The sequence below is a fragment of the Varroa jacobsoni genome, unplaced genomic scaffold (assembly GCF_002532875.2).
Source record: "Varroa jacobsoni isolate VJ856 unplaced genomic scaffold, vjacob_1.0 scaffold_663, whole genome shotgun sequence".
Lineage (NCBI taxonomy): Eukaryota > Metazoa > Arthropoda > Arachnida > Mesostigmata > Varroidae > Varroa > Varroa jacobsoni.
Window position 1 is genome coordinate 383790 of NW_019213565.1, and position 18063 is coordinate 401852.

Below are 18063 nucleotides of genomic sequence, written 5' to 3' on the forward strand. Positions count from 1 at the left end.
ATATCTTTTTCTTTACTGATAGGCTTTGTTAAGTAGGACTTCCACTCTAGACATTTCTGAGTTACGGATTATATTCAATAGATAGGTTCACTAGACGTTGATGACATAATGTTTTTTCTTTAATGTCATGCGCATATTGAACTATAGATGAAACTCATAGCAGTGACTCCGATCATATTCGTCGAACTCAATTATACAACATGTTAATTGAATGTACCTAATTGAAATAACAGGCTTACTCATCGTCACTTGCCGTAGCTCTTCCTTATGCCGAAACAAGGAAACGTCACGCTCGGTCACCACACGACAAACACGTATATAGGAATTTGTTATTATAGCGCAGATAATTTTCAGTAGACTATGCTGACTCCAACCGTGTAAAACGTCCGACAATCAAACGATGCTAATGTTTACATAGCGAAAACAGTGAACAGCGTCTTTGAACAGAGTACTGTCAACTTAGTACCTAAGTTCGTCTCAAGCCATAAATAGAGCCATGCTCTGACCAACGCTACGTCCATTGGCTATATTTATGTCTTAGTGTGTGTGTGCGGTATTGCGTACGCTCGTGCCACCCCAAAATCTCTATTTAAACTGCTTCGAAGTGCCGCTTCTTATGCATTTCCAGGTCAGGTTTACAGACGATTAATGGGTTAGTGATTTTCCCATTGTTGTAAGTTACAGATCCTCCGGTAAAGATCGGCATCGGTGTGCTATTGAGTATTATTCAACCTGGTCTCTTGCCTTTCCCTGAAATTCCTTGCATTCAATAAAAATCTATCAGAAAAATTATTATAGTATGCTATTAAGTAGAAGCTATTGACACTCAAAAGATGCAGTAAGCTATGACGGTAGAAACTTTCCGTCAGATAGCCTCGGGTTTTAACCCGGTGGAGCACATGCAAACTGATGCGGTCTGACACTTGAATTTAATTAATTTATAAATTAGATTATTATATACCTTTCTTTATCGTCGGCTGAAACCAATATGCCAACCTAATCGCTTCGAATCTTCTGCGAATAAAAGATCAGAAATGTAATATACACCGACAGCGTATCGTAGGGCATAGGTTGAAAGAAGTCCCTGCTTTAAGTATCGCTGGTGTATCACTAAACATAAACATTACAACATACGTGTGAATAAACGAAGTTCTTTTAATTGTTTATTTTCACCTACTGAGTTTTCACTTCGTTTGCATAAAAATAACATACTGTGCCTAGCTTTAGGTTTGAGTTGAGTTATGGTTGAGTGCATCTATCAACTAAAAGGTTCTGCTACATTGAAATATTGCATCAGGTTTGTCATCTATCATCAATCAAATATAGTAGCAATAATAGAAGCTTTTGCATGTCTATAACTTTTGACCATCTTATCTTGTAACTTGAATTAACAACAATCATACCGAACGATAATAATGATCAATATTTTTTTGATATTGAATACCTATCCTTCTGGCGAAATAAGAGCGTTACACAAAAATCTCTGGATAAAAAATGAGGACTGTCGAACGAATGTCAAGGGAACATCTGTCCCAAGTTTTTTTTACAGGTTACTTTTTTATAATAACATTTACGCCCCTTTTGGGTCAGAAATTGGGTGAAGAAACTATTCAAATCCAGACTGTATTTTCGTAGAAGCCGCTCCCGTGGCTTGTAGTGCAGTGGCAATACGTCTGCCTATTAAATCTGGGGGCACATGAGGGGTAATTCGGAGTTGAAACCGGCTGCTAACATACTCCGTTTCGTGCTACAGGGAGAGCCCTTTAAATTATAAATGTCCAACTAACGCGTAAAACCGAACGTAGAGTTCAAAACAATTATTTTGCATGAGTAGCCCATTGATAGAGGCACTTTAATGTACAAGCAATTGCATATTAGCTCAAGTTGTATAAACTCAGCTAGACGCATACAATTCAACGACGCTTAGTATATTAACGGTCCAATACTCACAAAGTGGGAACGTGCAAAGGCGAATAAATAGAATTTGATAGATTGCATTATTAAATTATACGTTTCTTTATTTAATAATAGATGTTATGCATTACGTATCATTAATGGTGTTCGAATCAACGGCCCCAGGCCTTTCGTAGCCAGAGGATGAGTCGTTCAAGTTACTGCTTCGACACCGACATATTATACAGTTGAATTTCATATTGTTGTTAACATAATTAATCTACGGGTATTACTCTTTTCATGTGTACTATACATAAGTATATGTCTGGAACCGTTACCATTCATTTACAGCCTGTACAACAGTAACTAGACTATTTTAACTAAACCGTTTGCATACAAAATGATTTCGACTGATTTCTTCGCCCTTTTATTTGAGAAGAAAGGTTCTTCAGTTAGAGAATACGAGCGGCTCCGGTTGTTGCCCTGAGCCAGGCTCCTTGCCTGTGCAAACGGCGTAAGCGCGGTTACTCTGTCGTCAGTGGTTGTTCTGCTCTCCTGTAGAATCGTAGTGAGAACGTTGAACACATCCGTTAGAACATCCACCTCGGCCAGCGTGAACACAGCCTTGCTTCTGAGCGGAGACTGGCTTAAAGTCGACGAACATCGTGTGCGGGTCGTGCAGTGTGACTTGAGCTCTCTCGACGTCGGGATCCTGCGAGCCGTTTTTGTAGAGCGTTTTTTCCGGAACACACGCTACTTTGTTGAGAGAGCGTGTATGTCGTCCAGGTAGCTGTTCAGTACCCTAGTCAGAATGCCGAAAAGCAAATTACGACATGCGTTTTTCTTCGCTATTTCCCGCTATAACGATAACCGGTTGGATAGCGCTTTCCTTTAGAGATTACTAACAGAGTAGCATCTTTTTACTGAATTGGAATTTTACCAGTATGAAGCGGTGCTATCTAGCACGTTGCCAGAACGACAGTGCATTTTAGATCCTCGTTGCAGACCCTATCTGGACCAACAGCTTTTTTTCTTCTATAGGCTCACAACACTCTGCATATGTTCCATCACTACAAAGGCTCTTCGAAGGACATCGCGTTGTATTATCCTACTCGGATATACATTCGAGAGCTTACTAAATGAATAAAACAACCTAAAAATTGACCCAAACAGGCAAATGGTAGTATTACGCACCAAATGTTTATTTAGCTTCAACTATGCAAGTTCATTCAAACGGCATTAGGTTATACATTCCGCTAGCCTGTAAATTTTATAACATATATTCCATAGTAATAATAATTATTTTGGTTGTGGTGATGGAGACCATTATGATGCATGCTTGCACGTGAAGAATAAACTAACACACTGACTTCACTAAAAGCGTTTACTTTACAATTCAGTTATCACAAAAGTTTGTTTTTAGTTAAGAGTCTCGCAACCTTTCAATGACAATACACTAAACTGAGCCGTTCGTAACATTCACATGTCTTAAGCAAGGCACTCGAATATCGACAAATTAATTCTATGGATGATATCGAATTTTTTTTATGGGGCAGCGTTTGTCACGGGATTCGTGCAGCGTTTAGGTTCTGAACACCTGAAGGATTCATGAATTCAGTCCAGGCACATAGCGCCCGCGTGCATTTAGTTAGCCAATTATATTAGTAAGAATGAGGCGGGCCGATTTCACTTATTTGTTGAGCTCTTTTCCTCTCGGCGTCGTTTAACGGCGTAACTGGACTCGACGATTGACTCATCTTCTTCGGCAATAGGTGGGTAAACACGAATTTACTAGAAGGACTGTACTGAACACCATCGAAAAGCGTGTTTTTTCACATTTTTATTCAATCAGCTGTTTAGGGTATGTCAGCGTCCCGCTGAAAAAAATAACGAGAAGATTTTAAAAGCGCTTCAATATACAAATAAGTACCTGCATTCATAATGAAACTCCCTCATTCGAAGCTGTGGTTAGCTAAGCACATGGTAGCACCGCCCTCGTGACGGCGTAGCAGAAACCTGTTTGCCTACTAAACGTAAAGATGCACGAGGTGGTTTAGAGCGAAACCGGGCGTGAGTCTATTTTGTTTCGTGACAGAAGGAACGATCCGTTTAATGCAAGGCTTAGCTAAGGCAGTAGGGGCATAAAACTAGAAACATTTAATTGAATCTGACCTGGTTGTATGGGGCCTCTAACACTATTACGTAATTATTACGTCTGAACTGAATAATGAATAAGCGCGTTGTCTATCAATTTTTCTGCCATTTCTACCAGCAGGGGTTAAATGTTTATCCAACGGCTAAAAACTTACCAACTCAATGATCGTCGTGTCACGAGTTGCTAGAGTTTACATGTTGAGGCCGTTGCGAGAAAAGGGTCTTTTAAACCTATTTCCTAATGAATTATCTATTTCATTATTTACTTTCATTAAACTTTGTTAAATCGCAAATCGCTTCAAGCGGTTCACAGTTGATAGTTTTCCTGAAAAAAGCGCTTTTTTTCTAACTTATTTTGAGTTAAATTAACTCTTTCCTCAATGAGTAGTTCTATAGATCACATGACCATATCTTTAAATTATTTTGACAAAAGAACGGCTAGAGATTAATGGCGTGTACACTTTATAAATGTTGTTTTAAAAGCGTTTCTCGGTACCACCATAGCAACACCTAAAAGACTCTTCCGTATAGTATCTTAGAAAAAAAGATGGACACGCCTTATCAATGTTTGCATTGAGAGCTGAAATGGGTCCAAACAGACTAAGAGTCTTGCTTTTGCGACGTTGTTCTTCAGAAAAAGACAAAGTAGACGCATATAACTCAAATGGAAAGAAAGCGGGAACACTTTAGTAACTTTTTCGTAATTACATCAACAGATAGTTTTTTGAAACCGACCGATTACCCTAAAATGTATTACTAATTGGAACGATCATGTTTCCTGGGCAAAAGTAGGAACCGAGTTTGAACAATGACCTGACATAGAGCCTCAAACATTAGCAGTTAAGTTGGGAGGGCGGTTTCAGCATTAAAAAAAATCGATTTTTTCTTTTTTCTTATTTATATATCTTTCGAAAACGCTCTTTTTTCTCATATCAACTTGCTGTTGCGATATTGTGTTGCGAGAGCAATTTTGACCTGAAAGATATCTTCAAACATACATGTTCCATGTGAAAAATATGCGTCTTCGACACCTTTTAACACAAAACATCGGCGAAAACCTGAATCGTTTTTTGTGTGCGGTAACGATGATATCGTGAAAAAAACTGTTTAAGAGTGTTTTTTTAGGTTTGAAAACAGTGTCCAGGACCTAAAGGATGCAGCTGCTATGGTCGATCGTTCGAGTTTAATAGCCACGATCTGAAGGCACTTTTGAAGGAAGACACCCGACAAACAACAGTTGGCCGAAAAAATAAGCTGTAGCCACATGACCGTCGTTAGCCGCCTTAAATTCTTTTTATACAGGATTTATGCAGAAGCTTGATGTTTAGATATCTTTTGAACCTTCTCAGTCTGACAAGAAATTACAAGTCAACGTTGTAGCTTAACACCTCGTTTAGTGTCAAGCGTCACACAACCGTAAAAGCCAATTATCGCACATAATCGTTACCGATAATGAGAGGTAGTGTTTGTACATAATCATGAATCAGAGATTGGAGTGGATGATTCCAGAAACGAAAGCATGGTTTTACGGTCCGACCAGATCTTCATTAAAAAGAAAATGCTCTGCGTCTTTTAAAACTCCCTCCCTACCTAACTCTTTAAGAACTGTTTCTTACGAATTGAACAATTGATCCCAACGTGTACTATGCTTAATTACCAGACTAAGAGAAAAAAACAACAAATGAGGTCAGGTATTTGGCACTTTCGACACAGATCGACAACCCGCCTAATTTGAAAACTTCACCAATACGAAACCTTCTGGCGAAATTGCATAGTTCATGCAGTAGAATGATGGGGAAACATCATACAGAATGACGGGATATATATATCCACTGTCACAGAAATAAAAACATGTGTTCTTTTCAATAGAAGATCGTGAGACAATACCAGCTGAAAACATTTTTAAAATTACTTATACACGTCGAAGCGGAGATGTTACGTCATAAAATGACATGCTTTTTACAACTGTATTACGCGTAAGAATGAACGCAGAACATGGCCATAGTTCAAAAAAAGCTAATCATGTCAGGTTGGCTTTCGAGTAGACAGACATCGTATTTCTAATAACGATATATTATTAGTGTTAGAAATTTTGGGTGTAATTTTGCTTCATGCATTCGGAGTTCACCGGCGCTAAGACTATGACACAAACCTAGAAATAGGTACAGATTTCTTTTTTTTTTTAAGATTTCTCTGAGCCTGCTGCATTATACTATTCGATGCACTGCATTAACTATAATTCCAGAAAAAGCAAAATCTCATTGATCTAAGAAACTGCCTTTCTTTGTTAACATACGATGATGCTATCATCGTATGTTAAAAAAGTACGATGATTTCATGAAAGTAAAAGCACGCAGGTTGACTTTTAGTAACGCAGGTCATTTAATTCAATTTTAAATGATATTAATAGTCCTGATAGAGAATAATTGTAATATTTTCAAAAGTTTAATAACATGTTACTAAATTAATACACGCTCGTCGTGTTAATGTTTGCCCAGAAGTCATATTTTATACGTTTACCCGCACTGCTTAAGATAGTCACGTCCAACTAATTACCTATCCACATGCATAACTCAGTAAAACAACCAGTTAATCTGCTCATTATTGTTTCAAAGAAAAATCACTTCCACACTCCAACTCCTTCTGCTAATCCAGATTATCTTGAGATTTCCAGAAGACCCCATTGAATGTGTATGGCAAGGGAAATACACTGAAATAACAACACCATACATTTCTCCCTATATATACCTACTCTCACTGAACACATGCTACAGTATGTGTCCACCGTGCTCAACAAATTAATATATGGAGCAATTCGGTGCCCTAATTGAACAGTTTAGCTAAGCACAAGGCACAGGAAGATGAACAAAAGAGTTGTGGAGCGAGCTCTCCTGAATTCATACAAATTTTCTCCCATTCATAGCGTAATTTTGACAGGAAAAATCCACTGATACTTAGAAGCGGTTGCATACAACAACCGGCTTAAATACGAGCGTGAACCTGTGCCTAGGCCGCAGTGGGTTTATGGTTCTTATGCATTTGCGGTTCGATATTATACACAAGGAAAAGTAGTTTGTCTATGATATTTTCCTTGTTCTTCGCAACAAGCTGGTTGACCTCAAGGATCTGACGTTGAGTATCTGCTTCAATGCGCTTCTGGACGTCGTCCCGAGATCCCATGTGCGAGGCTTCGTACGCCTAGAGAGAGTCACAATTTATGAAGCGAACAAACACGCAGAAGTTGAATGTGGCATATATATATATATATTTAATGGAAAACCTAGGAACCGTCGCTTGAGAGGCTAACGTCATTGTGACGCCTTTTAGGGGCACTTAATCCAAAAGTTCCTATCGCTTTGTTTACCTACCTTAAATTCCTTATCCTTTTTGGAGCGGAATTTCTCAATATCACTCTGAGCCTCATCCTTAGCTTGTTTCAAACGATGTGCTTTACGCTTACGCGCCTCCGTAACCTGAAATGAAGAAGGACTTGTTAGAAATTTAGAGAGTGAGAAATAGAGACACCTCTATATATATATATATATATATATATATATAAGAGAGAGAGAGAGAGAGAGAGAGAGAGAGAGAGGGAGGGAGGGAGAGAGAGGGGAGAAAGGAAGCGAAAAACGTAATCATAGATGGAAAAGCAGAAAGCAACAGGAAGGAGAAGCAACTATTATATTTAAATTTTATGAATGTAGCAAATAAAGGATGCGTGCAAGTCAGGCGGTGTCAACCCAACAAATGCATATAATTTTTTTGCTAATTCAAGTGGACGTTTGATTCGTTCAAACCAATAGATTGACCGTACGACCACCGGTAAAAACCCTTGACCATTTTTGAGTAGATAATTCCTAGCCTAAATATATATAGCAAACAAGATGCAATGAGAATAAAAAGCATGGCGTAAGCTGTCTCGAATCAACTCAAACAAGCGTTAATGAATACCAAATATTTCCGTTATGAACTAACGGATGCATGTTCATTCGCCAGAGACTACCAAGAACTTTGGTATTAGCCACCACTAAAATATATAGTACCATTACAATACACCTTTAGTAATCCTTCGTAGCGTATGTGGATCCCATACGATGTGCGCCTTTACGCTTCTCGAATATATATCACTTAGGAAACTTACTTTAGTCATCCGGCACTTTTTGCAGTTGTCCAGCGGACTGATATTTTCAGCAAAATAGACACAATCCGTTACTTTCTATTTGATCCGTAGCAAATCTACTTGCCTTATCAGATGCACGTCGCTCGGCTGCGAGCAACTGCTGGACTCCCTGTGACTGCTGGTTCATTATGTCACTTCAGTTTCCGTATGGTGGACACGATCGTTTCAGAAGTACTCGAGTAGACCTTCTCTTCACGGGTACGTCAAGCACCAAGTTCACGATGGTAACTGACCACACTTACGAACACACGGAGTCTACTAGAATTGACCAATCAACCTTACGCGCAGTGGGCAATACCACCTCTGGATCACGGGACTCTGTTCTAATGGTCAGCTGACCAGTGACAGAAAGGCCGCCGAAACGGCGAAGGGGCTGCTCACATTTCTGCCGGAAAAAAGAAACAAACCGGCTATTTTTTGTTAGAAGCCGAATTAATGCCTCGTGAATGACTCATTTTGATTGACGTCTACGAGAGGAGTTTCCTCGTTATTTTGTATTGAGATTTGAAGTCGGGTTTCAAAGCATGATCGCCGGGTGTTTGAAAAACGAAACCAGCTAATTGGCGCCAAACTCAAAACTTTCCAGCCCTCGTTCGATCGACAGGTGGACGGTTGATTGACACGATAAAAACAGATCTCGGGAACATTGTCGAAACTGCTGCGTGAAATCTGATTTCTGGAACAATGTCTAATGTGAAACGTAACCAAAACAATTCGGAAATTGATGACACTGACATCGTGGTACTTTCGTCCGACGATGAAGCTTCTGTACGACCTTCCCCGTCTGATGAGTACGTTGTCTCACTGACTGACCTCTATTCGTAGAAAATAACCAGCCAGACTCGGCCTGTATGCGACGGAGTTCACAGATATGCTTGTGTGGAAAAAATTTACAGGGTAACCGAAAATGATTGTTCCGCACTCGAGATTCGTACAGTGCAAAGTGAATATGGCCATAATAGAATTCTCACGCCGTTCATGTTGATCACAGTGATTAGCGTTAAGCAAAGCAGCTAACAACGCCTCCGTCTGCGACAAGACCGAGCGTATTTATATATATAAGAAAAAGCAAAATTTGTATATGCATGCAAACACATTATTAGTAGACAGTATTTATTATGCAGGAAGGTTTTGTGTTGGTGATGGTGCAGTTGAATAATGTACCCGTAAAAGAAATGCTGGTTCTCTGTGTATCAGTCATGCAGTTATTTACGTCTCCTAGCTAGAATAGTTAAAAGAAAATCAAGTTTCTTATGGGGCTTTGCAAGACAATTATACAATAATTGAACCATCAATACTAGTAATCCAATTAAAAGTGGCGGTCAGTTTTATAATTAGATATATAAAAGCTATGGACACATCCAATCAATATCCATGACAATAATATCTAATTTTGTCCACTAAAACGATGAGCTTATTAGATATCCAGCTTTTTCTTTTGCTTGAAACCTACAGGCACTAAAAGTCAATACAAAGTGGTGTAATAACATTGAAATCACTTTGTGACACTCCAATGCAAGCAACCGCTTCCACTTGTCTTCAGGCACTTGTCTTGCATAGGCAGATTCTTCGCTTGATATATTGACATTTAGCCTGGGCTCTATTTTCTATATGCGGAAATCAATAACTGCTAAGTAATGGTGTTGACGAACCGATTTCTTATATCTGCCCTGCACGGAACTAATGAAACATTTTATCAGCGAAGATATTCAGTATCGTTAAACGTGATCCGGGATGCTAAATCGTGATATATGATTATGAGGCATAATGCCAATTTGACATTAGAGAACGAACTCGGAATGTAGTTTAATATTTGACATGATGTAATATGGTAGGACTAGCGGAACACGATAAAGTGGGACACAATAGAATTCAGGAAAACGACTACACTACCATTATGGCTCGTCGGCAGAGATATTAACGGAAATTATATCAATTATTGTTTTTAAACTTGTGGTAGAAACTATATTACGCTTTTTCGAAACGAGGTGTTTGCTAAAGTCGGCTAAGCGGCGCACGTTTAACTTTGATATCGTAGGTAATTCAACGCGAACTTCATCGGTAGTCCAATCATATGCTAAATCTTTAGTGTCATCAGAGATTTATTTCGTTGGCCGTGCCTGGGTGCTCTAAATTGTGTAAAACTAGAGTGCGCATGTATGTTGACACATGATTATTATTATTGTTGTTATTATGAAAGTCAAGCAGATTGAAAGTGATTTAAGAAGTGGACATTTATTCCAACTGAATATGAAGGCTACAAGCTGGTTATTTTGTTTTCATCGGCTATTTCTGTCAGGCCCAAAAGTCTGCTTAGATCTCCCCCTGTTCACCGAGAAACTCGCGTTAAGTATTGCAATTATTTTTAGCGAGCTAATCTGAACTATTTGTTCGTTTCAGAATATTCGAGTGTTTTTATCCGACTTGTTTTGTTTGGTTCAGACAGTCAAATTAAAAAAAAAAGGCTTTTTTCCAACAGGCAAAGCATAAGCGTGGATAGTGATACAGAACTGCCCGGCGACTTTCCTCCGGTGGAAGTTTGTGCCGAACGTTGCCGAAAATTCGCTGAAGTAACAGATACAAACGAGGCTTTGGCGCAGTTTTACCTGCAGGATCGAAATTGGAATTTGGAAAGATCTATCCAGGAATACTACGAAGATCTTGCTGAACGAAATCGAGGCGAACCCCCGCCAAAAATCAAATCCGCAGGGTAACATATAGAATAGCTAATAGAAAGATAGTTTGCAAAATTGAATTTTATTTGTCCATACTGGTGTTTGGTGTGACGAAATATACGAAGACTATATGCTTATCCACCTAGTTTATTTCATCAACCGTCTTTATACCTGTTGTTGATTTATACTTGTTGATTTAGGAATTGTTTCATGAAATACATTTCGGAGTTTGGACACGATTGTGAGCTGACCTGCAGCTAACTCTCGTACCTGCGGCATTACTTTAAAAATTGATATTGACTCTCTATTTGCATATTTTCATACACCAAATGATCAAGTTGACAACGCAGAAGCAAAACACTATTAATTCGTCTATCTAGAAGGCAATCTTTTTTGTAGGGAAACCTCGACTGCAACTGGCAGTGAAGTCGTTAGACTGTCTAGTAGTGATGATGACGAATCGTATGAGCAGGCTGTAGACCAGAAAAACGAAGAACTTTCGGACGATCTCATGAAAGTCATTTCGTGGAACATCGACGGACTAGATCCAAAGAATGTTGAACTGCGCACAAACAACGTTTGTTCTATCATTAAAAGGTGCGCTTGCACAACTTAAGAACCTTAGATTTTGTCACCATTTGTTTTATATTGAATGGCTTACGTTGAATTTCGGCGGTCCGTTCGCTGCTTTTTTATTCGAATTTAGTTTAGTTTAGCCGAAGATTTACCGTGTACGCACTACGTGTTTATCTAAAAACTCGATATTTGTAGCTCTAACGATAAGAAATACCCCTTTGAAATGTCATTTTCTCGTACTAATGTAAAACGCAGTAAGTCATTTTGGTACAGACGTCATGTGATTTAATGTAAAGCCCCGTTTACTTTACCGACCGAAAACAAGAGAGACTTTGCAGCACTTTCCTAAACCTGGCATAAACTGGAATTAACTCCTCTGTGTCACCAAATATCGCATTTTACAGTCCGATATAGTAGGACTGTCTCGATGAATTTTCGCCACAGCTATACGCACATTTTCCGAAGCTGAATTCTGATGTTTTCCAAGAATAATATATATGGAACTTCTCTAGTTCTGTTGTTAATCCGACTGGAGAATATAATGTTCTCCGTAATGCTAAACATTGTCTAGAGCAAAAAGTACATTAATCTTCTTCCGAGATTATTCATTTAGTAGAGATTGTACAAACAACTTTATTGCTTTTAGTCAGGTCTAAGTCAAACTAGTTGCCTAGGTCTTAAACCTATTTCTAAAGACTATTGCACCTGCTTGTATATCTTTCCTCCGATCGAATGATTTAGGTTGGCTGCCATTCCAGTCTTTCTGAAAAACTATTGACTGGATAGGTTCTCGTTTCTCGTTATTTTTCGCAGGGCGCAAGCAGACATCGCCATGCTTCAGGAAGTTACACCCGTGACATTGAATCTGATTCAGCAAAACTTGGAATCAGATTACCACATTTTACATTCAGGCAATCTGTTTCTATAAATGCTATTATTTTTATTTATTTATTTTATAATTTTATTCGTATTATAATTAAGGTATTATAATATTATTCGGTATTCAAATTGTGTTCAACAAAAGTGTGTGCATGATGATGATGATTATCTCTATGAATTCCGTTGGGTTTGTAATATATACTATAAAATGTAGTTTTTTTTTAGTGAAACGTTTTTGTAGCCGTTCTGTGTTATTGTTGAGAAACGCAGGATGTCATAGCAGAGAAAACAGGAAACGGGATTTTTGCATTATCCATTGCGTTTCGTGTCCTCTTGAGGAAAACGTTGCCAATAGCCGATTAATAATGACTAATACCAGTCCTGATTCTTTCTAGTTTATATGATTCGCTTAGCAAGAGATGATCAAATTACATTTGATGCACGAAAACTCCGTCAATAATCATTACGTAGCAATATGAAGTTGCTTTTTCTAAAATTAGAATCATTTAGTTGATAGAAGTCGCATTTGGTCTTGTCTAGATCAAGGCCACTTTGCGTAAGGAGTGTGTATACAATTTGCCAATCTATATCTTGAAAGGCGTGTATGGTACAGACTTTTGTGATAATATTTGGTAAGAAAAATGTTCATGTTGTAGTTCATCGAAGCCAATATAAGAAGGTCGTATCAATTGTTGAATTCCATAGGTCTTAGTGACTACTTCACAGCCATTTTGGTTCACAAGAAGCGTATTAAGCTCGGTAATAGTCGCGTTTTTGAGTTCTCAAGTTCGTCGATGGGTCGAAAACTTCAAGTCGTTGAGGTAAGTCGAAACGGTGGTACAGTTTTTAGCTATAACTAAGTACTTTCTTTTTGTTGTCCTTTTTGTAAACATATTTTGAATTACATTACTGAGGATTCATCTGCTCGGAAATTTACAGTGCCAAAAACAATAAGAGGGTCATGGCACATCAGCATTGGCCACGGTTCTAGCTACGCAAGTACTTAATTAGAAATGTTTAATTATCTTATGTACTTTTTGATGTTTTTTCTTTTACAAAAAATCTGTCGAGGTAGACACTGATCAAAATTAACTGGCCGAAGTGTGCCATATGCAACATTTCCTTTTACATCTGGATTACGACTTGTACATTTTAGGTTTCGTTTAAGAAACGCCACAGTCTGTTTATTTTAAATACTCATTTGGAGAGTACAGCAGAGTTTTCTGATGTGCGAAAAGAACAACTCCGAAAATGTTTCCGAAACATCAACAAGATCCCCACAGATACGGCTGTACTCTTTGCGGGAGACCTGAACCTGCGTGACAAAGAGGTTGGTGCATTCTCTTTAGTTTCGTTAGGATTATTTTATTTTTCGCATATAGATTAAATATATCTCCTGCTTAATCACATCTGTATATGATAGTCTTTTATTATAGTGAATTTTACTTGTCTTATGCTGCATCTGATTAGCTGTCATTAAATATTAATCCTCGTACAGTACAAACAAGTAAACTGCTCAAGATACACAAACCTGGTTTTTATTCAAACTTCTTCGTTCCAAATATCCACGTATAATATGCGCGATTATTAATATGACATTTATTTTTTTACTAACATAAATTTGAAGTTCAGCTGTTGCCACAAGCAATAGGTCGTTCACAACGATGTGCGCAACAATACCCAAAAAAATTAATTAACCTTCACATAATCAGTTAATTCAGGTTAGGTGGCTGATGATTTTTCAGGCACGAAGATAAAGAAACTAATCTGATCAGAAGGATCGTCATTAAGGCTTATGTAGTTTCTAATAATATGGACTAGATGGGTTTTTTTTACTTTCATTCACATTAGCTGGATGAGATTGGCGGAATCCCGCCCGGAATCGTCGATGTTTGGGCTGAGCAGGGCTCGCGACCCGAAGCGCGGTACACGTGGGATATGACGCGAAATGATAACCTTTTGTGGAACGGGAGTTTTCGACCTAAGTAAGTAGACAAAGAAAGACTAATAAGAACAATAATAAGCGTAGCGATAATGCCACAACAAATAATGTGTATGTATGTTCGAAACCGTAAGCTCTTTATTTCTATAATGACGACACGTTATTTATATTGAACTACTACTACAATATATTACTCTATATAAACTTATACATGTACGTGACAAAACTGTAAGAATGTGGTGATGAATAATGTATTACGTCAAAATTATGCTACATGGTAATTATATTGAGACTTGTCTGATATAATATTCCATTTATAAATTTTTGGAAAAATGTAATTGAGAATATAGCAAGGAATGAAAGTTAGTATGCAGGTCTCAGCATTTCCACAGATGGCCATGTCCCAATACACTAGAATTTCCTAACCCAATATTTGCCTACATATGCCAACATATCCTTCTTGATATTTTCTAGAGGTGACCAAATTTAACCCAAGTAATTTCGCTATTTGCCTGTGCGATCGTTTTGTGTGTCTATTAATTTTAAATCGTGCGTAGGTGTCGCTTTGATCGAATGTACTACAGGAAGTCCGCTAGCCAAGAGACTCAGCTTCGTCCAGCCTACTTTGGCCTTATAGGAATCGAGCGCCTGTTACCACATCGGTGTTTTCCCAGCGACCATTGGGGTCTCTACGCGCATTTCCGGTTGATCTAAGTAAACCGAATTCAACTTGATTCTAATAGGCCGAATACTTCGGCATTTTGGGAAATCAGTTGTCGACCGGGACACGAATCATTTGTCATTATACTGCCTAATGTATACATTTTATATCTCCTTATATAAATGTTAAAGGACTGAAGTTTTTGACCAGCTAAATATGTATGTTTAGAACCTACTTAAAGCTGCTAAAGGTTCAGATGTTATCGTGCATCTTCGCTATAGCTGTATGGTTGTTTGCGTTCAGACGAATGATTCCTAGTTGCGAGACGAAGAGCCTATACAAGTCAGTCTGGCTGGACAGTCCTTCATCGTCTTTTATCAGGCTTGTATAGCCGGTACTAGCTACCTTTACAACAAATCAGTTGTTACCATGTTATAGAAGTCTTATAATCGTCGCTGCTGAAATTAATTGAAGAGGTCAAGAAGCTGAAAGGAAATCTAACTTAGCCTAGCATCATAGTTTGAATTGGTGCTTAGAGTTACGGGCATTTCCTGAGGATCTATTTGTAGACGTCTATCTTCTGCCTTAGATAAGTTGAACTAGAGTAAACAGACGTCAATGGATCTTTATTTCAACTTCAGTTAATTGTCAATAAAAGATTTGTCTACTATTCAGCTCATACAATTTTTGAAGGATACATTTTACAATGCAGTTGAATATTTCTGCATAAATAGTCAGGCTATTTGAAAGACTATAACTAAGGAATATAGATACTGCAGACCACATAGGGAAATCAATTCAGGATTTTATCATAGTCGAACCAGTTCAATGGTGTTGTAAAACAATGTGTCACTTATGCTCATTAGGCTTGCAATAGTTAGTGGTTTAAAAGTTTGTCTACTACGAAGATCACTTTCTTTGTAAAAAAAAAATTAAACATAATACCTGCACTTCTCAACTTTCCAAGTTTTTGTCAATCCATTTCATAATCACGTTTTAATATGGATTGAGTTTTGAACATTCAAGAACATCAGATCATCACTGTCAGGTCGTTTAATAGTCCTAAAAATTATTAGCATAAGTTTTTATATGTGAAGTTGAGTTGAAGTGGCATCATGGCTTCTAGATACCTAATTGTACTATGAACAGTTCCTGCGTCTTCATTATGTAGATAAGGGGAAGTTTAGATTTTAGAAAAGCACATTCTGGAACCGGAATGAGCACTTTGTCCTTGGCATCTTCAACACTTAAGCCGTCGGCATAAAATTTACATTAAACGCACTCAGAATTGAATATCCTAGTAAATATTAATCGGGAGGCCACAGGAAGATTGAAGATGATTACAGAGCACTTCTTCTCGTATCTGTTACAAAATGCGTGAACATTAAATCTCCTATTAGTTTTCCTTTGCGTCTATCACATCATTATATCGAATTTTTTCATTACGTTGGGAATACATTTCGACTTATATGCATGAGATGCAAAAAAATGCAATATATTTCACTTAAATGAGATAAATTGCATTTTGATAAATGTAAATAAAAATATTGAATTTAAATAAATGTATCTACAAAATGTTAAATATGTTTATCAAAATATTTATATACAGAATAAATTATCACAATCTTGATAATTTTTAATAATATTTCATAATTATTCACAACTTTATATTCAGATTATTACTGAAACATTTTATTTACTTTGATAATTTATGGGGTTATTCTTGATAATGTTCTTAGTTGTATTTGCAAGCACACAAATGCTTTAAAAAAATGCTCCAGTTTTACAAAAATTACTCCAAAGTTTTTCCCTATTTTTGATCATTGACCGCTTTGATGTAGTTACAGCAACCTATATTACGAGAGCATACAATGCAGTCTGTGTAAAAAAGTTATTATTCATTTTGTGACATACAAAGTTATCTGCTTGGCTCTATATTAATTAGAAGTTGAATGAGGCGTCAATAGAAGCAATGCAGGGCTTGTTTCAACGATGATAGAAAATTGGTCTTTGAATAAAATTATAATAATGTGTATAAGTAAGTGAATATTGGATCGTCACTATTAGCCTTGTCTTCGAACTTAGAAATTTTTGTTGGATTTATTCGATATCCCTGTTATAAGCCTCGCTATATCCTCTCGCCGATTTCCTTCAGAATCTTTTGTGATTTTCAATTTTTCATTTGGTAAATGCGTTAATGGTTTTGTTTCAAACACCTCTTTAATAGACTTAATAGACGTAATGTAATTTCGATCTATCAGAGTGCAGTATATATTTAAGACCGCTGGACAGAAAGATCGACTCCGGAAAACTTTGGCTCTATTGTTCTTTCATGGTTAAGTGAATATATAACTTGGAACATGGGCACAATTTTTCAATATAGATTTCTTCTGATGACGCTTTTCTATATTATTTTAGCTTACACATGACCATTTAAATAATTCTGAGAAACTCATATTTACAAATGTAAAATGTTTGTGTGGACTAGTCATAAAATAGACGCGCTCCCCTGAATGGCAAGCACTAGTATTTCGTCGACGACACGGCGACGACGAAGAAGACCTCTTTAATAAAAGGCAGTCGGGGCGCCCTAAAGCCCAGGGAAGGCTTACCTTAATGACTTGATTATATATACAACAAGGATACGGATCCGACGGGGCATTCGGCCATCTCTTTATACGGTATAAGGTAGGCTAAAACTGGGCATTGTCACGCCCATGGTTTCCGCTGCCAAATAAGATGAGTCTTAAGGTTAGTCTGTGTTCATAAGTATTGTCCTTGCCTGTATCTATTTTAAGTTGTTATTTCTTGAATTGCATGACCCTTCTCTGCGCAGGTGCTTATAAAGGTCAGTAGAGTTCACATGTTGAAATGAATATTTTGATGTGCAATGACCATTTCATATCGTGCTGTTGGCATTTTAACATGAGCATTCGATTATAATAAATTCCCTGCGGTGCAGTCAACGAACCTGCAGCTTTTCATGTCGCTGCCATATCCAACACACCATACTCAACCTGGACATCAAGTTCCATCGTGACGCCTTTGCGCAATCTCCACAGGGACCTGTCCACGGTATGATCTACACACACATGCAGTTATA

General features: G+C 37.7%; 2 protein-coding genes across 3 annotated transcripts; one reads left to right on the top strand and one right to left on the bottom strand.

Moving 5' to 3' along the window:
* Positions 1-6405: 6405 nt before the first annotated feature.
* On the bottom strand, positions 6406-8563 carry Vha13 (V-type proton ATPase subunit Vha13). Its single transcript, XM_022836699.2, has 3 exons — positions 8292-8563; positions 7416-7520; positions 6406-7245 (listed from the first exon to the last, which is right to left on the bottom strand). The coding sequence occupies exons 1-3, from the start codon at positions 8352-8354 to the stop codon at positions 7054-7056; spliced, it is 360 nt and encodes a 119-aa protein (XP_022692434.1). The 5' UTR covers positions 8355-8563; the 3' UTR covers positions 6406-7053.
* Positions 8564-8799: 236 nt separating this feature from the next.
* On the top strand, positions 8800-15630 carry LOC111262434 (tyrosyl-DNA phosphodiesterase 2). Of its 2 annotated transcripts, none has more exons than XM_022836697.2 (8): positions 8800-9018; positions 10707-10937; positions 11302-11499; positions 12292-12389; positions 13063-13178; positions 13514-13687; positions 14209-14342; positions 14857-15630. In XM_022836697.2, exons 1-8 carry the CDS (start codon positions 8912-8914, stop codon positions 15011-15013), a joined length of 1215 nt encoding a protein of 404 aa, XP_022692432.1. In that variant the 5' UTR covers positions 8800-8911; the 3' UTR covers positions 15014-15630. The 2 variants fall into 2 exon arrangements, with proteins under 2 accessions (XP_022692432.1, XP_022692433.1); XM_022836698.2 differs by lacking the exon at positions 8800-9018 and adding an exon at positions 9031-9124.
* Positions 15631-18063: the final 2433 nt, after the last annotated feature.